The sequence below is a fragment of the Takifugu flavidus genome, chromosome 18 (genome assembly GCF_003711565.1).
Source record: "Takifugu flavidus isolate HTHZ2018 chromosome 18, ASM371156v2, whole genome shotgun sequence".
NCBI classification, from domain to species: Eukaryota; Metazoa; Chordata; class Actinopteri; order Tetraodontiformes; family Tetraodontidae; genus Takifugu; species Takifugu flavidus.
This window is the reverse complement of record NC_079537.1, coordinates 4,310,020-4,336,591: the sequence shown is the minus strand read 5'-3', so window position 1 is coordinate 4,336,591 and position 26,572 is coordinate 4,310,020. Positions and strand designations below refer to the sequence as shown.

The 26,572-nt window shown below is 45.3% G+C and overlaps 1 protein-coding gene and 1 long non-coding RNA gene across 5 annotated transcripts in view; one reads left to right on the top strand and one right to left on the bottom strand.

The window, feature by feature from the left end:
• The window catches only part of LOC130515021 (protein shisa-8), a 55,127-nt gene extending 38,067 nt beyond the window's left edge, over nt 1-17,060 (bottom strand). The window contains exons 1-2 of one of the 3 annotated variants that reach the window (XM_057015000.1): nt 15,154-17,060; nt 14,065-14,699 (exon numbers count right to left, since the gene is read on the bottom strand). In XM_057015000.1, coding sequence (XP_056870980.1) covers nt 14,065-14,699; nt 15,154-15,276 — 758 coding nt within the window. In that variant the 5' untranslated portion in view covers nt 15,277-17,060. The remainder of the gene's footprint in view (nt 1-14,064; nt 14,700-15,153) is intronic. The other 2 variants (XM_057015002.1, XM_057015001.1) reach the window with 2 other exon arrangements.
• On the top strand, nt 16,237-22,606 carry LOC130515023 (uncharacterized). Of its 2 annotated transcripts, none has more exons than XR_008947113.1 (4): nt 16,237-16,398; nt 17,675-17,780; nt 18,030-18,065; nt 18,406-22,606. It is a non-coding gene; the product is annotated as an uncharacterized LOC130515023 (long non-coding RNA). The 2 variants fall into 2 exon arrangements; XR_008947114.1 differs by having other exon boundaries at nt 18,030-18,237; nt 18,272-18,409.
• The last annotated feature ends 3,966 nt before the right edge of the window (nt 22,607-26,572 follow it).

Sequence of the window (26,572 nt, the reverse complement as noted above, 5' to 3'; positions counted from 1 at the left end):
AAGAGCAAATCACCCAGAGGTCCAACCCTGGTGGGGTTTCTGTAAATCTCCTCGTTAGGGAGGTGGCACACAAATTAAATGGAAGACGGAGATGTAGGGATACAACCAACTGAGCAGTAAGGTAGTACCTTAAGTAAGCCCGTTGTACCTCCACTCTACTCCTCACATTTCACCCGGAGGAGACGGGCCAGTACCCCGAGTGAGATGGAGTATGCTGTAGGAGGGCAAAAGCCAGGCAGCTGGATCACTAGCTTCTTATTTGTGCAGAGCCAGGAGGAACACTGCCAGAACCCCACAAAATGAACTCCAGCAGGATGCTCCTGTGACTTCTTCTGCCCAAACTGAGGCTACAGGAGCAGCATGAAGGCCTGTGTTCATAGCCCAGCACCACGCAGCCTGAGTGGCATTAGCCAGAGAACGCCACACAGACATGCCTGGAGCCCTCTTTACTTGGCAGATTTACACTAGGAACACATGAGATACAGTATATCCGTAGATGTGGTGCACGGTATTCTATCTCCTGCTAGACTGGTTCAGCAAAGGGTTTAGTGGTGGCCCGAGGATTGGACAGACCAGTATATGCTAGCCTGAGGTACCCTGACTGGTCTGAGTGCATCCACGACTGTCACATTACAACACACTCTCCAGAAGAAGACGGGGGAGATTCCCCAGGTCATCTCATTGGCCCAGATATTGAAGAAGGGTTAGGCAACAATTCACCTGGGGCTCGTTTCCCTGATAAAAAAATAATTGTCCACTGTACCTCCTGGGACAGTGAACCCTGCTGGATTGCAGCCCTCATACGACTGGGTTGCCCACCCCTGTTCAGGCATGTAGAGGCCACAGACACTCCTTTATGAATCTTGAAGAAATTCATTACGATATCACAATAGTACAGGGTCTTTAATATATATTTGATTTGTTATGTTGGCAGCTACTGTTTAGCATGAAAACTAGAGCAGGATAGAATGGTGCATTCTGGGTTTTTAGCCAACCATGAACTGGACTCAATGGGTCAAGTGTCCTCAGCTCCAGGCTCGGGTCTCTCCCCCCAACTACTTTTCATCTTACAGAAAAACATTAATGCTACATGATGAAAATCGGAACAAATGGGTGATATGGGGACAAAAAGTAGCAAAGCTTCAGCCTAAGAACATTTCTTCCTCTTCACTTATAAGGAACAAACTCTGCTCGCCGGATCTCTGCATGGCTCTCATAGTGAAAACCAAACATCTCAAGGATAATCTGCCTGACGCGCTACAGTCTAGTTGATGCAATGGGATGCAACAGGAAGTGCCACTGAAAAAAAAAAGTGTCACACCGCAAGTGGGAGCCAGGAGTCAACCTGCGTTCCCTTCTTAACACACTTTCATCCATGGCGGCACCGCAGTCGTCTCAGGGTTCGGCGTGGAAGACAGACAGCTTTGCTCTCGAGACCAGGGGCACTAATGATGCTTTATAATGCAGAAATGGATAAGCGTGTCTCGCAGCCAGTTCATTTGCCTTATTTGTCATGGGCTCCGGCGCACAAATGCACTTGCACAGAGGCTGTACGTGTCTAATTTGATTCCGCATGAGTGAGTGCATGGCCACAGGGTGGGTCACATTGATGGCTCTAATCTATCAACCTGTTCATCTTGACTGTCCATCTGTGCATTTCTGTTTGTTTTTCTTGCCGTCCGTCTGTATATCTTCATATCTACAGTATTCACTCCAAATTTGCCTTCTTCGTCACCTCTTATGCATCCACTTCCCCGCAGTCGTGCCCATGTTGCCATTTCACCATTTCTCTTTTCATCTTGTCCCCAACAGGAGACCCTCTTCGCAGGCTTCGCTTCCTTCTCTTTCTCTCAGTTTTTTTATTTCCCCCAATTCCCCAACAGCAGTGAGGCCAACAGGATATTCATTCATTCATTAATAAAACAACGCCGTAAGTACTTTATTTATCTTTTCTGCCTCAACACTTGTTTGTAATCCAGGGTCACAGGGGTGCTGGGGTCTATCCCAGCAGGTGGTGGGAAAAATCCCAATCTGGACAGAGAGGCTAGAGAGGCTACGTAGAAGGTTCTAGAAACCTAGACCCTTCTATAAGACTGAATAAGCTAACTGCCCTAAACTCTTGTGGATAAAAGTGAAAAGAATACCAGTAAATTATGTGTTTCTAATGTTATTTTTATAAGGGTTTATGAGAAGGAAACATGTCACATCAATCCACTATGAGCATGTCTTCACTCTGTTGGTAGTCATTCTCAAATGCTACACTTGCTGTATTTTCTCTCAGATTAGGAGCCAATTAATTAAGTCAATATTTAAATTCCAGTCCGTCAACACATCAGCTCAACTTATGAACATAATGTCAGGTGATCACACTAAGTAAACATGTTGATGCTATTAAGTTTGTGATATAAAGATATAAAGCAACATGCTAATCGCATGCTTTGGAAGCAGTTGTCAGACAACCTGGGGGGCCAAAATGTACAATTTTTTGGGGCTGTTTCTCCAACTCACGAACTCTACCAGTTATCCAAGGTAGTTTTCTCTGTCAACTGGACTGGGTTTCTTCTCTTGAAGACGTTTCGCCTTCTATCCAGAAGGCTTCTTCAAGAGAAGAAACCCAGTCCAGTTGACAGAGAAAACTACCTTGGATACAATGACCTGGATGACTGAGAATTTACACAGACTCTACCAGTTAGTTTAGTCATTTCAGCATGCTAACGTTGCTTATCTTCTTCTTTTAGGTCTCACAGAGGAAAATGATGTCAAACCTTTAACTAAGTCCCCTCTGGACATCCACTCCAGGAAGAGAAAGGAGTGTATGGGACAGGAACACTGGGTGGGAGGGAGAGATGGATAGATTAATGGAGTGATGGCATCAAAAATGAACGCACAGTCTTCACCGCTTTGCTAAGACACCAATTAACCAGTCCTTTTCAAAGCTTTATCTTGATTCTCTTCACCAGGATGTGCACTTTCCCTCTTCCCATCAACCCATTGCTTGTTTTTCTTTCCTTCTTCTTTTTAATGGCTCCCCAGCTCTGAAGACAACCTTTAATTCCATTTATTTCTCACACTTATTTCATGTCACTCTCCTCTCATCTCCCACAGTTTCCTATTGTCTGTATTGTTCCCTGATCTCCCCTGCCTCGCTCTCTCTCTCCCCTCTTTCTCCCTCTCTCCCTCTCTCTGTTACGTGTGCTGTTTAGCTGCGCTTAGCTTCACCTGTCAGCTCGGATCAGGGCTGTGAAGCAGCAACATGACAAACTGCCCTCTGATTCACACACACGCACGCAGACACAAGAAGTGTGCACACTTGTAGCATCTTCTCAGCAATCCCAGCCGCACCAGCCCTCTTCCTCTCCCTAGCTTATCGTTCTGTGCTGTTGCTCCAGCCTGTCTTCCTACGCGCAAACCTCTCAGCGACGACTATATCCTGATCATCGTCACACCCCAGAAAGTTGTTGCTCCATCATGTGGCATTGGCCTTCACGTGTCGGCAACTTGGTGAATATACAGCATGTCGCCTTACACAAAGAGCTCCAAAATGCCGGAATTAGGCTACATAGTCAAAAGGGTTTCTATATACACATCCTGAGATGCTTTTTAAGAAATAATATTCTTCACTATTTAGAAGAAATAGGCCATCATAACAGGATTAGGATGTTAAATCCACCCTCTCCACCGACGTGGATCAGCATGAGTGTGCATGTAGAGCAAATAGAAGACCAGAGAGGGACCTATTTTAGAACAGTGTTTATCCCTTATCAATAACAGCTCCCCCTGCAGGCTGATCTCAAGTGTTTTGTCACTCGATTAAGGACTTTAGAATTTGTCCACAGATGGTGAGAGCAGGCTCACGCTCATGGAAGACCATGACCGCTGCTCTGGTTGTAAAGGCCTGACAGCAGCTCTACTTTTTGAGGACCCATCGAAAAGATCAACCTGGCAGCAGACGGCCTTTTAGCAGTGTTGTCCTGAGAGCACATTGACATACTGCATCGCTGCATGTTATGTAATATTTTTTAAAAAGGTTCCTGAGGTTCTATTCTATTGTATTCTATTCTGTTCAATCATATTCTATTCTGCAGATAACCAATCAAGTAGATGTGGTTATTTCTCTGCAATTAAATTGCTGCTATTTTCTGGAGGGTTATACGACGAGATTGTAGTCGACAAAACTTTTGGCTTTCCTCCTCAGGTTACAGTGATTGCACTCAGTGCAGATATCAAGCGTAAGGAGACAGAACAGCGATCGTGAGTCTTAGAGAGGTTCCTGTGGCTCACACAGAGCAGGTCCATAAATCCACTTAATGGCTGAAGATATTACCATGAGCTAAGCTGCTTGGATACTCATCACTCAGAGTGCGGTGGGAGATAGAGATGGAATGAGACAGACCAGAGAGGCAGACCATAGAAACGAGGTTGGAATTGTATTCGCAATTAGGTAAATAACAGTAATGTAGCTTTTCCCTAAATTGCTGGGAGATTTCCTGTGAGCACTGCCTCCTCTTGTAATTGGAGCAGTGTTTTTGCAGATATAAAGCAGCACATGAGTGCTTCAGATGCTTCTCCGGTTTCAAACTCGGAATTATCGTTACCTGTGTAGAACCGCCGTCTGGGCATCTGTTAGCATTCATCAGCTAAGGTAATTATTGCTAACTGAGCCCAGGCTGTTTGCTTCAGGGTGAACTCATTGGTCGTCTTCTCCGACACCACGCCACTTTAGTATACGCTGATGACATATATCTGTTTTCACAGCACACCTCCTCACGTGGGATTCACCTGTCTTTTCTAAGCGTTGGATTTTATCACAACCATCCATCATCCTGCGCGGCAACAAACTACACGTAATTCCCACAGAAGTTTGAGGCTGCCGTTCTGTGGCTGCTGTTCTCCAACCAATCTACAAACCAGACTGTACACACACGCACATGCACACATACACATAAATACCTTCTTCAGACACAATGACTCGATTGTGTCTCGTTTATAATTCTCTCCTAAAACTCAGTCTGATTACCTCCTGCAGCAGGATCTTTGTGTCTGATGTTCACGTGTCCTCATTGTTCTCCAGGTTCCTCGCAGACTCCAGAACCATCAGGTTGATCAGGGACTCTGATGATTCTGGTGATCTGTCTGTCCAGAGTGCTTTCCTGCCTCTCGAGTAGATGCAGGATCCCCCTTTTTCGACAAACGCGGCAGAAAAGCGGCGACGTCTGCTGTGGACTAGCTGTGCGATATGTATGCGGCACATACAGTGATGCCACTCTGGGTGGAGATTTATCACACTCATTTGTAGCAAAGCAGCCGTGGCGTGTGGATGGAATGTTGAGGGGACCGAACGGTTCAATGTGACTTACTGATAAACACACAGAACCAAGGTTGGAAGAACAGACTGCTGTGAGTGAATGAATGTACAGAATGTACAGAATGCCATGTTATGGAAGAACATAAAAACCTCTAATACACACAAACATACTGGAACTCACATTGCACACGTCTGTGCAATACATGCACTCTCAATTTTGTCTCTACATTATTAGATTTAAGGCGAGTCTAGTTTTTAGGTAAATAACAGCAAGATAAGCACTAAACATCTATTTTCATTAGCATTGTTGCTAAGCTATTTCTCTATTTCATATTCTCTCCTACTCTCACTCTTCTCTGCTCCTGTCTTATGTAACTGTGTTGCTCTGCCTTCGTGCTCCACTTTTTGAAGGAGCAGCGACTGAGTATTGAGAAACATCCTTCCCACCCCCACCCCATCCTTTTTAAAAAAAATTAGGACAAAGGACGTGGCCGGGACGCCTCATTACAGACAAGCTTGTATTTGTACAACTCGAGGCCGTCTCCCATCAGCACCGATCATCTGATCTACTGATCAGATAACCAGCTGTATGAGACACAATTCCCACATTTAGCATATTCTTGGCTGCTCAGGCTGTTGGTATTCCTGATGTGCACGTCACCACAAGCACACACACACAATATCATGATCATTTTGTCCCCTCAAACACACCACTGGGCTGTGATTGGCTTGCACTTTTACCGTCTGTTTATTTTCTGCTACTTTCAGGGACTGATTGAAAAGCTCCGTGGTGACGATTGTTTGCAGGGGTCTTCATTAGCGCATCGATTATACAGCCACTTTAGGGGAAACACATTTCCATGAAGATCTATAACAATAGGTCTTCGCCTAGAGCCCCAATTACGTTTTAAATTTCCAGATTCCCTAAACGCATCAGCAGCTGCCCAGACCTGTCTGCTGTGTGTCTCAAGTGCAGCAGCTCAGCCCGGAGCTGAGAGACAACCGCTACTGTTGCCTGAGGCGTCAGGTGTCAATCACCCAGAATGCCGTCTGCCATCGCTCCTCCATTGGAGAGACAGCAGTGGGACGCATGATCCCTGCAAAGGTGGACCTTTGGGTCACACCTCGGCCCGGTGATTCAGGCTGCTTCAGCACGTGAAGACGTGAGGAAACATGGGAAATTAAAAAAATGCCTGTGTTTAGTATTTGCATTAATGTCGCTGTACTTGATTGACCTACTGTGTGCGGTTTATTTGAGCCATATCTGAGGTCGTTACCAGTGTTATATAAAAGCTTAATTAGATCTTTCATGTTAGAGGCTATTTAGCCTCAATTATTGATTATTGCCCATGAGTGAGGCGACATGCACAACCGTCACAAATGCACAGCGCACGAGACGGAGGGAACAGCGAGGTGTGTTCTGGGAGTTTGTGTCACAGCGCGTTGGATTCTTCTCACCCCATCAATCAAAGCCGGCCTGCTGCCAAATATAGAATCCTAAATGTCAACCTGAAGCGAAATGCATGAACAGTAAAAAAAAGGTCCTCTGGTGCTGCCCGTGTGCAGGTTGGCTTCTCTGTCCCTGTTTTCCAGTTTGGTTTTGGACCATCATTCTTATGTGTGTGCAGACTTGCAGTCAGAGAAATCGAAGCGCGAAGTGGGAGGAGCCAGAGGGCGAGGTGACCCTCATGCCTTTCGCTTCCTCGTTGTTTTCCATCCGTCTTTAACCCTTTCCACGCGGCAGCGACAGGATTCCCACGGCCTGCCTCAATGCTGCATCATGCTGATATTTATAACAGTGATAATGTGTCATTAGAATGCAAACATCGACCAGATGTGTGTGTGTGTGTGGGGGGGGGGGGGGGGGGGCACTCATGCATCCCATTTTATATTCAGACTGCTGGCACTTTTTAAATAGAAGATCCTCAATGCCGACGGCTCATTTTAGACATGACAGCATTAGTCAGGTTACATGAAACGTGGCTTGATGCCTTCGCACTGTTGCGTCGTGTTATGACACCTACGTCCCTCCGCACAGTGACGCACTGGTTTTTATCTGGATGCTGTTTGGAGATTTTTTTAAAAAAAAAAGGCCTGGATCCTTAAAAACATGCTGTTTGAATGGAAGGTTTGAATCAAATCAGTAAAAATTGGATCGAAATATTCTGACTGAGGGGCGCAAATTAAACCTCTGAGGTAAAAGTTAGACGTGGAAATAGCAAAACAACTGAAATTTATAAGCTTTCAGGACTGAAGTGACATTCTTCTAAACACGTTACTGTGACATGTTTAACACTGCCTCTTCCCAGACGGTTAAAAGTCCACGTGCCCAATGGTGAGGATGGAATTAGGACTCATAGTGGGTCCTCATCAATTATGCTATGACAAATAATATCAAAAATATTGCTTCAAAGAAGGCAAAAGGCCAAAAAATCTCAGAGCTCCAGATAGCTTTAAGATGAAAGATGAAAGAATAGAAAAAAAGATTAATTCTTGTTTCCTTTAATTTAACATGGCGGCAGAAAAAAGACTTTAAATTATTTAAAAACAACTCCCTCCTTACATTAAAGCTTTGATGTTAAATATTTGGTTGTTTTTGTTTTTTTTCAAATAAAGGCAACTTATATAGTTTAATACGCGATGTACAATATGTATTATTTTGAAACATTTTGAATAACCACCGTCACTAACAACATGGGTGTTAACGTATTTGACCAATTCACAGAGGACGACTGCAGAAGTTTGCTGGGCTGCATGCAAAAAGTATTACTCCTGGAGAACCCAAATGAGAGAGATGTCGCACGCTTCCTCTTTAAATACACGGAGGAATTATATAATTTCTCAAAAGGAAGAAATGGGAAGATAGGAGATTTGTCACAGAGGTTTAAAGATAAGTGGGGTGAGTAAGATAATTCACCAATACGCTAGATCGACAGACAATACCGTTTTAGCTAACTTTCCTTTTACTTTGTAGAGATCAACATGAAAAAAAGGCTGGCAGAGAAAATGGCTCAGCCTTCCAAAGTCAAGAGCAGCCTTACGACGTCTTCCACTGCTCCCCCCACAAAGAAAAGCAATCATTTCAAAGCCACGCTGGACGTTCTCTCAAAGGATTTACAGAAGTTCATTAGAAAAGCGCCACCTGGAGACGCATTAGCCACAAAGGGTCCGACTGAAGATCCAAAGGACGAGAAATCATCCGCCATGGACTCAAGTTCCAAAAGAAAGGAAGAAAAGGACAAAAAGGGAGACGCAGTAAGAATTCTCACGCCATATAGACCCAAAGATGGCTACTTTCACGATCCTGAACTGAGTTCACAAAAGGGCAGCCTGCTGTCTATACCTAGCGACCACAGTGACCGGAGCTATGCTCTGAGTATATTCTCACTCGTGTCGCCTGCAAGAATAGATTCTCAGGAGGGGATTGAATCAGTTCTCCCCAACGCGAGAAAGGCTGAAAGACGACAGAAAAAGACCTACTGCGAATAATTGAGGCTTCCAGTGGGGTCCGTGGAACGGAGGTGTATCATTAAAATCATTTTGCCTGGGGAACCTGTCCTCAGGGTTCCATCCTGTCTAGTTAATGGTGCCCTTCGTTCTTTCTGTAGATGCAGAGGACAGTTACAGTGGAACACGTAAAACATGTAACTGGCAATTTTATGTCATCTCTGATCTCTCTGATGTTTCAAGTCATAAGGGCTTTGATCTTAAACACTTCATCAAAGAAAAAAAATGCTTATTTCTAACATGGTTGTAAAGCAACTTGAGATATTTTGTTGCAGACCTTTAGATCTATGAGGATTTATTCAAATCCTTTGAAGAATCATCTGCACTTACATAATAATGGAATAAAGCATAATGATCGATTTGTTGCTGTCACACTTTATTTTAATTAATTGCATTTAAAGCTACTGTTGGTCTGCTGGTCAGAAGAACCGAGAAAGAAGCTTTAAAATGTTTAACTGTCTTCTGCCATTAACCTTACCTCGGTAACCACCTGAAATGACAATGCCGGAGATGACAAGATGATATCCCTGATCACTGCTATTGTTAGCCTGCAGTGGTTTGAACAAGAGCAGTTACCACTTCTGTTCTCGTCCTTGGAATGTCTTCAATTTGAGAAGCTTTGGAAGTTCATATTGGGTAAAGAGTTCTGAAATACAGAGTTGTGACCTAACTTTCTTTCCACAGAATGTGAAGGTTTGTTAGCACGAGCTAATGGCAGGAGGCAAGACAATAGCTGCCTCACATGGTACATATACATTATAGACTGGAGAATGATATAATGCATATTAGAGGTATATCATTTTTTCCTACAAAAAATATACAAACTAACCACTGGCCTGCCCTGTCTTTAGTTTTAAAGGGATTGCGCAATCCAAGATGAGGGAGGGGAATTTTGAGGGGCTTTGGAACACAGAGATGACCAGCTACAACACAGAGAGAGTGATAATGCTTGTTACCGTGCGCTCCAGCAAACAGCTACATCTAAGTAGTTGATTTTCTGTCAGGACCACTTGCAGCTCGTGTCAATCTACTGGGACAAGACCATTACCGGGATCACTGGAGTGAAAATGGAGTCCACATTACATGGCCTGTACCCAAAAGCCCAGCGAAGAACGACAACAGAGAGACTGACAGCACACGCGGTTCACTGTCTTTGTAGGAAAGAGTTAGAGAGAGGAGTGTATCTTCACACAGTTTAACAATTGAGCCTCCCACAACAACTCCCACGGTGCCTCCAAAAACCAGTGGGAAGTGACGCAGATGCTCGTTAGCCCGAGGCCCTGCTTTAAAATGAACCCTCTATTACGAAACGATCACTTGCCATTTACAGCAGCTTCATTTCATCCCCCTTTCAAAGAGGAAGAAAAAAAATCGTTGGCTATCACCCCATCAGACGCTAAATGTGCAAATAAGAACTTCTAAATAAGGCAGAGACACGGTCCTTAATTTAGCTTTGCATGTAGCTGCTATCAAATGGGGCTACCTTCCGTAACAAGCAACGTGCTACTAATTAATTAAATCCTTAAATCTGTAGCTATTTGGTTTAATATACAGTATTTGTGCTTCACCGGCCTTATTTCACGTAGAAATACTGACACATGGAGCAGGAAGCTGGTAAACTGTGGCTTTTTTTTTAATGAGCAACAGTTGGACTCCGCAGCAATCTGTCTTATTATGTTGTGCTGCACTGAGGTGTGGTGCTGAGTTACAATATCGCTGGCTCACTGTGGCATTTAAAATGACACGGCTCTGCGACGCTACGGAGAAGCACAACCCGACCCCCGTAGACCTTGTTAGGTTGTGGAACATCCTGACAGGTAGCACGGTTGATGTCAGAATGAGTGCCTCGTCCATCACTTCCTAATAGAAAAAGTGCAACATTAATTCCAGCACCGAGCATATTGTCTTCATGCTTTTGCAGCCAGTGAGGCTCTATAAAATTGACTTTATTCATCCCAGAGAGGAAATTATAATTTTGACAGTCTTTTAGTACAAGATAAAGGGACACATGCAATCATGGAAGGACAAGCGTCAGGGAGACGTAGCTGCCATAGCCGGATGATGTCTTGGTCTTTTATTGGTCTACAGTTCCCCAGCCGCCGCCCACAGACGCAACACATGTGGTGGCTTTGCGAGCAACAACAGTCGAAAACCAAAAAAAGGATCTATAGCGATTACGGACAGTAATTTGCATTGTATGGAAATAGTGGTCGGTTTTTCATGTTGCACAAAACAGAAACTGTTAGCACTTAAACAGGTTGGAGTGCTCATGGGTGTTACTCACATGAAACAGTTGGATCCAATTGTTTCACATAGCAATGCAAAGCTATCAATGTCCAAAAGGTCCCTGACTCTGAGGCAACACAAAGTTGTCGAGATCAGTGAAGACAAAGTGGACAACTGCTGAAGTCACTGTGGCATAAAAGTGCTTAGGAAGACACCTCAGGAGAGGAATAGCACCCAGTGTCCAGAGCGATGAACAAACGGACTTCAACACACACATGGAACACCCTATACGCACAATACGACCGTCCAAAGCTGGCAACCAGGGTGGAGCGCACATTCCAGCGCACACAAATACCAACAGTTGATATCACTAAGTAATAATCTGCATCCTGAGGTAAAGTTACGTAATACTTTAACTATAAATACACTGCATCAGAATGTTTATTGTGAAGAGGAGGAGGAGGAGGAAGGTGTTGCTTAACAAGTCTAATTTTACCTTACAGGGAAAACATGCAATTATATACGTATATATATATATATATTTTTTTTAAAAAGCATTCATTACCAGGTTATTCCGGCTCACAGGGGATCAAAAACACCACAGCATGATTTGGACTAGCCCGCCCCCTCCATGCCGAATGCAGAGAGGTTCCCCTGTGTTTATCTCTGGTCTCCAAACATCTGTTACAGGCAGTGATGAAGAGCGCCGCCGCAGCAGAGTAATAAAGGAAATAGGAGCCATTGTTGATGAAAGGCAATACAATAAAGAAGCCAAATGGCGGATGAAAACAGCCGTTTGAATCCCCCGGTGTGCCATTCAATCGCCCGTGCCCTTGAACACATGGTGGGAAAAACTTATGCTAAGTGTGTTAATGTAGCGACAGTGAGCGAGAGATGCGTCACCCTGCGTGTGCTGCTGAATAAATTCTTTCCCGTGAAACAAATCTTGCCAGTTATTACGTATATAGATAGAATTGCTTATTAGACGCATGCTTTCCTTATTGTTGTACTTTTCTGAGGTCTCAGAGGACGGCCCTCATTTGATTCGCCACCAAAGGAGGAGAAGCAAAACTTTTTTGTTGTCATTTCGACGAACATTATTAAAACTCTACAGACCTTCTTTGCTTAATTGCCTCTCCAAATAACCACAAAGAGAGCGAAACAAAGCACCAACAGATGTGCTAGATGAGAAGTTGGGCAGTAAAGGGGGCTTTGGATAGGCTGTTGCAGAGTTGAATACGTTTGTGTGCGTGTGTGTGTGTGTGTTTGCTTTACATGGCTGCACTGCTGCCTGTGGCTGGAGGCATCAGCACCTTCACGGCCCACATGCGCACCTTAGCTCACAGCTGGGGTTCGAGCGTGTTGTTCACGTTGGGCGGTTAGCGACGAATTGCAAACGGCGCGCTCGTGACTTGACATAACAATTTCGCCCGGGCTCATCGCTTCTGCACCACGACACAGCAGCCTGGCAGAATTCCGCAGCCTCCGCCGAGCCGACGAGCCGACCCTCGCGGTTGTGCTTTGGCTCTGCGCTTATTCACTCATTGATTTTCAACTTCTGCAAAGTTATCGCTGAACTTTAGATGATTTGAGGTCATTTGGTCCAGAGAAGAGGACCAGCAACTCTCTTTTCCTCTCAGTTCTGACCCGGAGATTATGCCTGAGGCGGAGAGGAGTCCGCGTCCTTCGTGTGTCTGGTTTTATGAAAAATTGTCAGCACGCCATATAGCATGCATGGCCCACCGGGGCCAGCCTCGCCATTGTGTAAATCTTCTTTGTTGAATTTATTGGCACGCTAGAAAGGTGCATCTTAATATGTCACGCTATAGTAACAGATACACATGCCAGACCAGCCCGGAAGGTAAAAGGGAGATAAAGAGGAGAGGAAATTGAAAATCTGTCCCAACCGAATTGAACCACAATTAAAGCACACAGTGATGTGTTCTAGCGAACCAGGAAGCTCCCCGTAACAATCTAAAAGGATGGTGTCGGTGACAGTCTGATTGAGCCCCGGGACTGTCAAACTCCCAAAGCTAACCTCCCAGAAATGCCTCACATGTGGCCCCCATTGACTGAAAGAATAGCTAAAAGCTAGCAAATATCAAAATATGCCTTCCAGCTCATCCACAATCCCACCCCACGTCTAACTGATGCACAACATTTTTCCTGAAGACACAGTTGATCGTTTATCTGCCAGCTGAGATGTGATTGTATTTCTATTGAATGGAAGGCTTTATTTTTTCTGATTGGATTTAAGATGTTAATGTTGTTACTTAATCATTCTCTGGACTTGTGAATTTTTCTTTACTTCACTATAAAAGTCCTCATTCCTAAAAAAAAATAGTGTGCAATACCTGATTTTTTTAAAGTTTCTTTTTTGCCCCCATGGATTCACTTTAATCACCTGACAGGCTGATAACTCACCCTGGACTTGCACGCTTGCTCTGTCTTCCTGTCTCATACACTCACGCTGCTCTCTGTACTAGAATTAGCCGTTGGCTGCAATCCAGTCACATCCGCTCGATAATCCTCCCTTCCAAAAACCACCTCTATCTCGTCTCGTTGTTTACCGGATGCCTGGCGTTTCCACGGTCACAGTTGTGTCATAGCGATCAATCATCTGTCAATGGGAACCAGCTACTGTACACCAGAGCAGAACACACTACTGCTGCACTGTGCCTGAGTAGAAACTCCTGCATTCTTTTTAATAACCTGTGAGCATCCACCTGCTGCTGAACCAGGCCCCCGTGGTCATATTCCGATATATTCCGCATCTTGTCATCTGTTGCTCATCCGCTCAGCAATCAAGAGCTCAAGATATGAAATATGCTCAGTGGAAAACTCTGCGGCTGCTTCAAACGTCCAGCTGTATGTCTTTATGATTGCACAGCGTGATTGTTTTATTTGAAATCTTCTCTCTAAACTTGTAAACAAACACCTAAAAAAAAAAGCAACATCCCTCCACTTAATAACTACTTATCCCACATCTGTCAGGATTCCCGTCCCCCATCTTCCGCCGTCCTTACCTGGAGTTGGTCATGTCCGTCTGCCCTCCTTGACTTTTCTCCAACCCGAGTTTGGTGAAAATCCCCACCAGTACCATGATGGCCACCACTCCACAGATAATATACACGATCATGTGGGTCTGATCGCGGTCGGGTTCATGCTGGACCTCCGTTACGGGCGCGGCCGGTCGCCCAGTGTTAGCCCACACGGGCGTGTCGTAGTTGGAGCAGGAATTCTGGTCCAAGCTGTGGCCTTTGAACTGGCAGCAGAAGCGGTAGAAACAGGAGCCGCAGCAGAACAGGTAGATGCCGGCGTTGCAGTTGAACGGCGGGTCCCATTGGCCCATGACGTCGTAGTAACCCCAGCAACGATTGCCGGCGGTTGGAAACGCCTTGTCTTCCTCAGGTGTAGGCGTGGCCAGTGCAGCCTCGGGAATGACGGAGGGTTCCGTCTGATTATTGGTAGGAACCTGCGCCACAGCTTGGCCCGGCGGCCGGGAGTTGAGTCCGCCCAGAGAGGTCAACCCCAGGAGAATGGCCAGCAAGAAGTTTACCAAGTGCGGCTGCAAGGAGGTAGCCATCTTGAATTGTTTTGTCCGTGTTTTTGGATGGCTCAGAGTTATTGCGCAGATAACGACGAGGCTAAAGTTGATTTCCTGGGTTGGAAAAAGTCAACAAAGAAACAGAAAATTAATTAGAGTTGCCGTGCAATTCTTTTCAAAGTTTTCATCATCAGATAGATAAGATGTCATTAAGCTTCAGCGTGTTCAATAAAGGGAGTTTAATTAGTGTTGTGGGAGTCATTGTTGCGCGCTGTTACAGAAAACTAAATCGGCGTCCGGAGACAAAAGAGGAAGTGAGTGAAGGAAATCAATCTCCCATCTTAGCATGCTCCCAACTGGGCCGTGCAAATCCCCTCGTGAGCAAGAACTCTCAGTCGCAGACAGACACTGCGTCTTTATCAAAGGAAATAAATATCCCAGCACAGGAAACGTCACCTTTCACAAAGGTGACATTAGAGAGCAGAAGACAAATCCAAATCTGCCTGGAGGTGGGGAGGGGAGGGAGGGGATCCAGTTAGGAGGGTGTGTTATGAACAAAAGGACTTGCCTCTGGCATTTCCAGCCATGTGCTCCCCCGCTGAGTGGATGAATAATCCGTGAAAAGTGGGAACTCTGGACTCTGAGCGGCAAAAGAGACAAACTCACGCGCACTCGGAGGCTCGTGCAACATAAAGGGGTCTTCACTCCTGCCCCCCGAGGGGCAAACGGCTCTGAGGCTCGGCACACGCAGTCGAATTAGTTCAGATGTCCTGGAAAAAACTTTCTCCTCTCCTCTGGAGTTTCACTGGCATCCCCCGCTCTTCAATATCAGAGTTTAACTGGCATCTGCCGTCCCCCGACCGTCACCGTGTGAAAGGCGCCGTTTTATTTTTGCAGTGAGCATCTTCTGTCACACCTGAGTCCACCTCGGAGCAACTTCACCCCCCTTTTCCCTCCTCTCCGGTTTGAAAAGTAGAGCGTTTGTGGTGGTGAGGTTAAGTACTGCAGTTCTGTTGAATATCTCCTTGATGGTTCCACACACAACAGGTAACAGCAGCTGTCCTTTAAAAGATTCCCCCCCCCCCGGCTCTCCTAAAGCGTAAATCCCTTGACAATTCCGGTCCAAAAAAGCAGTCCCTCTTGCGCCTGAGGTGTGCGCTCCGTCACGCACACAATCCCGGACTGTGGAAGTGTTCTCTCAGCATCAGCCGGGTCCTTCCTCGGCGTGACCCCCACCCCCACCCTCCTAGATCCCCGGCAGAGGACAACTGCAGTCGAGTGCTCTTTCAGACCTGCATCATCCAGCCTTTACAAGTGCTTCATCCAGGGAGGGGGGGTGAAGAAGAGAGGGGAGGGCCAACACTGAATCACTGATCTCAATGTCTTGCAAGACTCAAGAGAAGCTTTAGAAGGAGATGCTGGATTTACTTGTTTGCAATGTCCCAGATAATGGATCACCACAGCCTTTTTTAAACCCTTTTGCTTCCTCAGTTTGCTGTTTTTAACACCTCTCTATTGACACCTTTATCCTAATCTCCCTGTATCCCTTTTGATTTTTAAAAATCTGCCGCCCCCCCCACCTTCCTTACAACTTACCTCACCCTGCCCATCTCAGCTATGTGGGCTTTTCTTGATTTAGTTGAGTAAATATCAGCACGGGAGGGTCACGGCGCCCATGGAATGCACTTTCAGCGACACGCTCCAGCAAGCCTCTGTGGAATAACGCTCCCCCAGCCCTCTGGGACGACAGAGACAAGCGGAGATGCAGCGGCCAAACAACCGAGTGGCAACGGAGAGCAGACCAAAAAAATATGTATTTATATGTATATCCTGTTTTCAGAAGAAACCCCCTTGTTAAAAAAAAGGGGCTGTCTGCAGCAGAAGCTCTTTGTTGTTGTTGCTTCAACTCAGTTGCCAGTTTTCCAAATTTCCACATGCATCACTGCATTTTTTTTTTTGGTAAAAACCAACTGAGCAAAAAAAATAATTAAAAAAAATCGGAATCTAGAAAAAAAAACAAGGATAATATTCAAATTCTGCGTCTGAATTTCTCATGCAACAGATTTTGCTCTCAGAAGAGTCCGTCTCCAGCTGCAGCTTCTTTGAAAACAGGCATAATTTGATATATATGTATAGGAATTTTATATATATATCATATGTATGTGTTTTCACTGGTGCTCTGCTTGTGGGATGCTCCAAACAGGAATGGGAAAAGAGAAGCGGCAAAAGGCTTCCTTTTCTTTTTTTAATTCCATCCTCCCAGTCCGTGGGTTCTCCGGCAGTGTGTATTCCTTTATCTCCCGGGTGCGTCTGCGTCCTGTGCGCCGCGATGCCTGCTCTGCCGCTGCTGATGCTGCTGCGCTCTGGCAGGACTGGACCCCAGCGACTCTCTCTTTTTTTCACTCCTCCCTCTCTCACTTGCTCACTCCTCCCCTCACTCCCTCCCCCTTCTCTCTCTCTCACTCTCTCGCACAGGTTTTTGTGGGAAAATAGTCGCAGCCCGCTGCGCTCCCTCCTCCCTTTTACCTCTCTGTGACACTGACACTTTTCTTTGTGCTCCCCATATTTTTTTCCCCAATCTGCCTTTTCCGTCCCTCATCTTTAAAGTCCTTTATTCCATCATTCAAGTCTATTCTTTCTGTTTTCCCCCCATTTACTTGGCCGCCTCTCTTCTTTTCTTCTCGATGCAGCACAGCTCTGCTGACTGAGCAACTTGCAGTGTCTGTGCATGTGCGTGTGTGTGTGTGTGTGCATGTTAATGCATGTAAACATACACACACTGTGTGTGCAAGCATGTCAGGAACATATGAGGCGCTGCAGGACACGGTCGCAAATTTAAGGGAACGGAAATGGAGAGGGTGGAAAAGAGGGATGGAGGAAGGGCGATGCTATAAACAGAGAGGAACAGAGGAGAGGGGAGAAAGGATGGTGGAGCGACTGCCAGCTCAAGAGGAAAGATGAGAGGAATGATTGCAGGGAGAGGACGGGGATTAAAAATGGAATAGAAAGTGACAGATATATTACAAATGTGCAGGAGACAGAGCCAGGTCCGACCCCATTTGTCACTGCTGTCATTTCATCCCTCCCAGGCCAGATATTTGCAAACGATCAAGATGCTCCAAAGCTGTTGATGAGCCATCAGGTGGGAGTGCTAAGACATGCACTCTGTGAGAATTGCTGTCCATGATGTCAATGGTACGTGACAAGAGACAATGCTGTCGGAAATAGAAAGATGTGGCCCTTCCCGACAAATCCTAAACTTCCTAATTTCTACATTTGTGACTGCGTTTGTTGGCATGCATTTTCTTTTTACTAGCACAGCCCCTGATAACAACAGTATCAGCTGCCACCTCGGGCTGTCTTCCTGTTTGTTATCTTAGTGTAGGAATGATGTAGCAGAGACTCCAGCAACAACCTGTGCATGAACGTCTCTCTCTCTTGTAGGTTATTGCAAGCAGCAAATATCCTTTCACATCGGAGGTGACTGAAATACTGCGTATCCGTTACACTTATGATAGCAAAAGAAAACGAAGACACTATAAGTAGTTGCTTCATTGGTTTACAATATAATCTGGCAGTTCAAAGTTTCAAGCATAAACACTTGTGCTTTTATTCTGAAAGGCTACTAATTGAAGGCCACTTTTGTAAGGATGTGACCAAGAGAGGAGGACTGAACATTGGATGAGAGGACAGGAGTACAAAAGTAACAGAAATTATAACTAATAAAAGATCTTTTCACTTAAATTGCTCACATTCATTTCTAGGATAAACACACATCTAGTAAATAACCATGACTGAACACACACTTTTGGCTTTGCAGGACCACTGCGTGGATGCTCGAGCATCCTCCGCTCATTGGCTCCAATGGAACGTGTGTCTTCTTTCATTTGGGAGCAGAAATATAAAAGTGATTGTGACGTGAGGCTGCTCCGCTCACCGGCGCCACCCCCATGGGATGCTGAGGCAGGAAGTGAGGTGGCCGGGCTGAAAAACAAACTGGGAACAAGTGAGGTGGATGGAGAGGCAGAGAGATGGGATAGGAGGAGTCCCGGGGGAGCAATGGGGAGCAGAGAGGACAGAGCGGACAGGAAATCTGTCCCGGGTCGTTTCTCTCCGTCTGTCTCGCTCGGCTCTGGTCTCCTCTTCATCTCCCTGCCTCTGTTTTTCCTTTTTATCTTCCTTATGCACAGCTCAAACATTACTTTTATTAAAATGTTTCCGGCCCTCTAATTTACAGCCACCATCTGTCTGGATCCACATACTAGCAGCAGACAGGCCTGTTTGAGAGGATTTCAAATCCTCCATATGATGTATTTCCTTTGTGCTCATAGGTTTGGCTGCCACAATATAATAAAGCACTTCATTCTCTTGCTTTTAAACAATCTTAAAAAGGAAAATAATGTGGGATTATCTCGATAAAAATACACGGCACCTGCGATCTGCTTAAGAAATTGTTTGCTTTTCGTCCCTGTCAAGAAAAGTAATTCAAAATCAATGATCTTCTCAGTCTGAGAAGTGATTTCATCCCCTTAAACATGAGGGACTCATCACAGAGCAGTTCTGGGGTCAATGAGGAGGAGGGAGGGGGCTTCCCTGGAGGTTCTTTTCCATTCAAATTGTGCCAACAGCTGCAGCCTGGAGTCCACATCTGGACGTATGAGTGATAAATCTCTGTGGGTCGTATCTGCAGTGTTCTGTGCGATGACCATCCATCCGTGGGTATGTTATTACAGTGTTATAAGGCTGCCTCTCACTGCCACCATTGCTCTGGTGATTCTTTATTGTGCTGCAGCAAGTCTCACAGATGAACTTGCTCTTCATCTGCCACATCCAGTTATGTCCTCCCTTGACCTTCACTTTGTTGCCTTTTCTGACCTTTCTACTCTCATGGCGTCCTGCTTTCATCACACTGTCACATCTTTGAGTTTCTATTGTGTGTGTGTGTGCGTGTGTGTGAGTGCGCACACAAACTTAGCGACACCTCCTGCCTGTCCTTCTACATCCACACACAACTCAGAGGTTATGTCAGAAAGTGCTTAATCTAACATTAATTCAACATTTATGCTCGTGATTTCTTTTTTTCAGTCACTAAACAGGAGCATTGCCAAAAAATGACTTTTCTCTGTGCATCCTGGGTATTGCGTGTCTTTGTGGATCTCCAACCAGAATGAGTAAAAACCCGTGTCTAATATCATCGAGGGGTTAAAGATAAAAATAAGAAGTTCTTGAAACAACACTGTCACTGGAGGTTAACAGATGTTCCCGGGCTTTTGTGGCAGCGGCTCTCTCTCGGTAAAAATTTCATTTGCACATGAAACCTCCCCCGTCTGAGCCAGCCAGATCGTATTCCCAGCTGTGTCAAGTTTGTTCTGGGATCCTTTTCTTCATCTCTCTCATCTTTCACTCAGGCTCAGTCAAATGCACAAAGCGCTCTCGGTGTCTTTGTGGGATACGAATAAAGTCATAAGACAATACTGTGCGTCTCGAATTTCTCCCTCTAGATTGTTGCTTATTATTAGAGTAAATAACGCCAGCATATGGTGGACATACGTCCCTGATGTCCAATACTGTCAGTCTTTTTCGCTTTGTTTGCTCAAACGTCCTTCCGTTGGCTGATCGATAGCTAATGTTAATGCATTAAAGTATCGATGACTCGATGTTAGCGATTTGTTTAAGCCTATCCATCTTGTCAGCTGGAGAACCAAACATCAATTCAGTCGGATGTGGCTTTACGGCATCCTTCAGCTATCAGCGAAAAAGCAAATCTACTTCAGCCCTCAGCCAAGTGGGCATCCTGTAGATTCTAGACCAGCAGCCGCGCCTCACGCCTGATGCCACTGTTTTATGTTCCAGAACCAAAACAGGGTCTTTAAACAGGACTTGCACCACAATAACTCCCTGATTGGATCCCATTTCTGATCCAATACAGGCCTGATCAAATCTGATGGTTTATGCTACCAACAGCAGGGTTTTTCAGCTTTGGGGGATGGTATAAAAGAGGGTGCCTCGGTTGCTTCATTTCTTTGATCTACTTTGGTTTTAAGTGATTTGTTCCCCACTCTTAATATAAATATTAAATCCCCAATCTTTGAAGTTTGCTTCACTGCAGTCAGAAAAAGCAAAAGTCACATGAACTCAGATATTTGAATCCACACCCAAGTCAAACAGTGACTGGGATACGACTGGTCTCCATACAGACACACACACTGTCAGAGGTTCGGTGTGAAGACAGAGTCTGAACATATTCCACCCATCCAGCTGCCTTGTGGACCAACACTATGAGCTTATAGGACGGATGGATGAAAGGAAATCAGCGAGCCTCAGCAGAGGGTTACCAATCAGCCGGGGCAGCAGACAGCCAGTGAGCAGCCAAGACAGATAACATTTGTGTACTCATCACTTGCAGTCATCAATAGACGATTAGGGGATTATACAACTCTGCCTCAGTGGGGGGTCTGTCATTATGAGCTGTCCGTCTCTGTTCCATCGCAGCCACCCGCAAAGCTGTGTGTGTGTGTGTGTGTGTGTGTGTATGTGTGTGTGTGTGTGCACCTCAGTAACTTAATCAGCTAGTCTGAGATGAGATCTGTCCTCACTCCTCACTCATTCCTCAGAAAGAGGGCCAGAGTGGGGAGAGATGCAGACAGAGTGTACTCCAGAGGAGGGCAGACATAAAGGTCATCCAGAGGTCGATGGAGAGAGGTGGAGGTGGCGAGAGGAGCAACACCGCCGGACCAAAATAAATTGGGGACATAAAAAATTTAGGAGAGTCGGAGAGAAACAAAGCCTCGTGTATCATGTCGCGGGGTCATTTTTGTTCAGACATTGTGGGTTTCTCCGGTTGACCTGTCCTTTTATTCAACCGCATCAAGATCAGCCACGTTTAGCAGCGTTTGGAGTCATATTTGAGTTTCCGCTGTAAAGTTTGCTCAGTCAGGCTCGGCGTGGCGAATCTGCAAGGGTATGTCTTGATTTTTGCCTTGAACCTTCACTGCTGCTCACTGCATCCACCTTAGAAGGGTTAACACACGCACACAATAGAGCCCAGCAGTGATTTTAGAGAACTCTTTCCCCCCATATAGAATATATAGAGAGTGGGGCTTCCTTGTCAACCAATCAGCAATCAGCAGCTATGATATTTCAATTAAAAGTGCCAAAAAATGTGGATGCAGATTAGTTTTTTGACACTTTTTGACACTCTTTTGCAGTGGTTTGTTTCCTTGGGTTCTACACTGTATTTGTTGCAGGGAATCGCCCCCCCCGCGCCCTTTCAGCATCTCAACCTGCGTAATCTGCAACTGTGGGAAATTTCCCTGGTGCAGATTTTGTGCCCTTAAAGTAGCAAGAAAAAAAAAAACCTTCCCCATTTCCTTTTGACCCAGTTTTTCTCCATTGGGATCGCATTCTCCCACACCTACAGCGCGCCTGAACGCACCTCAGATGAAGAACGCCACGCTCGTGGGTGCGCAGATGGATGCACGCTATTCACTGCAGGGATCATTTGAACACGGAGGGTAACAATGACAACCGTGTTGGTGGAGTCACCCCTTACAATGGGGAAAAGCTGGAACGTGAAAAAAACGGAACGTTATTGAGCAGTCAGACCTATTGGGCCTCTGGGGCTGCCTCCATGTTATGCTGCATGCTAAGAAATGTTGCAGCCGATGTATGAAGGGAGGGGAAAAGGATGTCGGCGAAAAGGGAACGGGTTCTGAGGCAGACGCGCTTCTCTCCTTCAGCTAAAGTTTGACGACACAAAGTGGATTTGGAAAATCCAACCGCTGCTGCAGCTCGGGGATCTGTGTGCGCGCACACCCATGCAGGGATGTGTAAAGCCCTGACATTAACATGTTTGATAAGAAAATCCACTCTTGTATTAGCAGATGTTGTATTCCATAATTATTCCGGCCCTCCTTCCGAACGCTGCACGCGGGCACCATTTTCCTGCCACTTGCCTGCGTCTGTGTCCTGCGCACTTTGAATTTGTGGATTTCGGTGGATTAGCCCAGTTCAGAGCTGATGTTTTCATCACCGAAGCTCCTAAACTTGTGGATGAGTCAGATTTGGTCCGGTGCCGCTATAATGACATCACTGCGCATGTCGTAGCGTCTCTCCCTGGAGCTGTTTATCCAACTGCTCTATATTTATCATCTCATCGCACTTACAGGAGCATATTTCAGCTGGAGATGTCGATTAACTGAATGCCACAAAAAGCCCAGGAGCACCTTTAAGCTTTCGTGAAAGGCTGTAAAGTGGAGAAAGTGCATAAATCTCTGGCATATATTGGAAAGCAAATGGCTTCTGGGAGGATTTTTTTTCCTGATGTAATCTAAAAATGTTCATGCTGAGATAGCATTATCAAAGGCTCGGTTTCCTCTTTAATTTGATTCTTCAGACTTCAAAGGGGAAAAGGGCTTATGGCTGCACCGCCGTTTCCCACTGTTTTTTTTTTTCTCGAGGAAAATAAGAATCGGGAACCAGGGGAAGGTTCGCTGCCCTGAACTAAACGCTCAGATATGTTTTTTAATGTTTAATTAGAGGAATATGACATTTGTTCCATGCCATGCTGGGCTGCATTAATCTGCACTCGGAGGGTGACTGCATGTGTTTTATTAAATTTGTTTAATTGCTGTTGTTAACGCCAAAGGAGAGGCGTTAATCATCCACAAATCACAAAAGTAACACGTGGACACGCTCTTTGCCATCTCAAACATTAAATAAGACAAGTTACCTTTATCCTTAACCATTAGGGTGTTTCCTCAATCAAAAACGTCTCTGTAGCATCAGTAAATGTGAAGGTTTCAGGTCCCGACCCATCATACCACCTCTGCTGACTCCTGCCGAAGGTTCCTTTCTTTTAAAGTTTTTCTCAATCACTTTGGTACATTTTTCCAATCATTCTTGCAATTTGCAGAAGATCAAGTGCATTTCTCAAAACAGTTTGAACAAATAGCAAAACACCGTGGATCACCTGCAAAAGCCAGTCTCTTGCTCAAAATCCTTAGTCCATCCCTCAAAAGCAAGTTTTTGTGTCAATATACTTGTCAGTGCCATCAGAATGTTTAATCATTGTGTCATTGTGTACGGATAAGACAGTCAAATTCATTAGTCATGTTGGCTTGGTAAATCATTTTGCATGTGAAGACTTATATAATGAACTATAGCCTAAATGTTTTGGGGAAAGAGACTATTTGATAGATTCCTATAACAAAGCATTTTGATTAGCATGACAAAAGCCATTGATAATGTACGAAAAAACTGAGAATTGTACACAATCATTTGCATGGATGGACAAAAGCATTTGCAATTTGTTCAATGCAATGAGAAACTGCCTTTTTCATCTGCACAAATGGCATGATGATGTGACAATTGAACAAGAACTTTTGAGAATTTCAATTCTGATGTGAGAAATGTACCAAACCAATTGAGAAAAACTGTAAAAGGGACCTTTTCATTGCAGCTCTTCCCTGAAACTGCTCACTCAGCAGTTTCAGGCCTCTATAAAGCACCTGAGCTAAAGTTAACCGAGCTGTATACAGGCAGGTGTTACACAGCAAATAAGGCCCATGGGGGACACCAGTATCAGCGCTGGCCTTTCTTTGGTCTCCGCACCTATAGGAAAACACTCCTGTCTGACTGTAAAAGCACACTCGTTGATGGGAAAGAGTCAAATTGTTTGCATCTTGTAATGGTCTTTATAAAATTCAGATTTCACTGGTTGGATCATATTAAGAGAAGAAAACATGCTTCATCCATTTCCATCCATCCATCCATCCATCCATCCATCCATCCATCCATCCATCCATCTGTCCATCCGTCCGTCCGTCTGTCCATCCATTCTCTGGAGTGAGGCAAAAACCCTCCCTGGCAGGTCACCGGTCCACCACAGGACACACACACACACACACACACACACACACACACACACACACACACACACACACACACACACACACACACACTCCATTCACTCTATGGGAGCTTGCAATCAACCTAATGTTTTTGGCCCATGGAGTAACTCCGCATAGACCGGACAGAGATGGGATCAAACCCGGAATCTTCAAAGCAGCATAAATGGAAATAAAATGTGAGACGCATTAAAATTAGAAAGAAGAAATACGTGCTTGTAAATAACAAACCTAATTACTGCTTAACATTGGCATACACACACACACACACACACACACACACACACACGCACACATACTGTGTGAAGCTGTGTGTCATGTGCCAATTGGCTGTTTATACTAACGTTAGCGTTTGTGCTGCTCTGCAGCTAGCTGGCCATATCTGCAAAGATCCCTTAATGAAGACTCATGCAATAATTATCTTGTGTAGCCTTTATTTAATCAATTATTCAAAAAATAAAAATCCGTACGAGCTAAAATATGCAAAAGGAACTCCAGCCCTTGCAGCTCACATTTCTCTGCAGTCCACTTTCCCTTACAGGAGTTCATGTCAGGCCGCGGTATGCAGCCCTGCAGAGGGTCTAGGTTACTGCTAAGGCCCAGGGAACATATCCAGGCCTTAAGAAGCCACCTTTAATTTAAATTTAAACTAATTTGTCTGAATTTCAAATCCAGGTGGCTCTGAAAACCCTAAGCAGTATATGTTTGAGCTGGCCTCCATTATGGACACAAGCCAGAATTTCTACATAAAGTTGGCTTGTGTGTCGCCTCCCAGTAAGTTAAAGGTAAAGCAGGCACAGCCCGTGGTTAAAATTGCACGGCAGCGTATTATATATCCATAACTACACTCATTTGTTGCCATAATGAGGTCATTTCAATTATTAGAAACGACACTTACTCATTACAGGTCCCGTAAAAATCCATGTTTCGCTGCAAGACCCATAAATTATCTCCAGCCGTCTACTCGGTCGCAGCGAGCTCATGCGAGTTCATGTGAGATTGAGCTGTCATGCACAGTTAGTGCACATTAGTTCCCATATGTATTTGGTGGCTGCGTAGCCGAATTGACGGGCGACCCGTTTCTGCGGCCTTGCGAGTGCTCCGGATTGATGGAGCCGGGCTGTTGCTCACTGGAGGGCCCGACTGATGCTGCGGTTCAGCCAAAGTGCATTTAAAGGCAGGGAAACTACGCACGACACAATAATTACATGCGTGACAGTAACACACGTTAGCCGTGAGTCATCGGGAGCATTGTCTTTCAGAACAGCTGTGGTTCTGAGGGTAAAGATTAGCAACATCCGTTTTAAAAAAGAGAGAAAAGCGTTGCATAATTGTGGGCATAGTTGCTGTTTACGCCTGTGTGGGGGACGCGAGGTTGACTCAGCGGAGCGTGGTGTTGGGAATTACAGAGTGATTACATTTGACATCCTGCTAACAATCCCCCTGTCGGTGCCAGCATTTAAAGGTACAAATAGCAAGATGTTTCGGAGTTTAGCTCGGGGCGTACGGCACAATAATAACATCAGCTGCCAGCCGTGAAGGCGCTGTGGGGAGAGCGGCGCGCTCGGCTCTCTGGATGAGCTGTGGAATCATGGGAGGCTGCAAAACGCAACGTGGGAGAAAGAGAGTCGCCATGGAGAGAGGAAGGAAGAGCACTGGAAGAAAAGGAGCTGCCTTTCAGTTTAATTAGCGCTAGCAAATTAATTAACAGCAGGACGTGAATTAGTTAGCGTTGCGGAGAAACTTTAAAGGCGCTGCCATAAGCAGCCACTGTAGTGGTCCCATAAGACTTTACAGTTTGTTGCAGCCCAAACATTATCCCATAATTAGCAATTAAATGCTTAATGGGTCCGACTTTTCTCTGCGTACTTTGTATCCAGATGGATATTTGCGTCTGCTTTTGTTTGGGTGTATTTATGCAGAGCTGGGAACTGTAAGCCTGAGGCTGGAGGGAGGGGGGTGCACCGTAAAGAGCGAGCTGTGCTGGAGTTTTTCCTTCTAAAGCTTGTTGCTGGAGGAAGCACACTTTCAAGTCTCCTGCAACTTTTTTGGTGCGCGTAAATGAGTCAGCGGACTGGA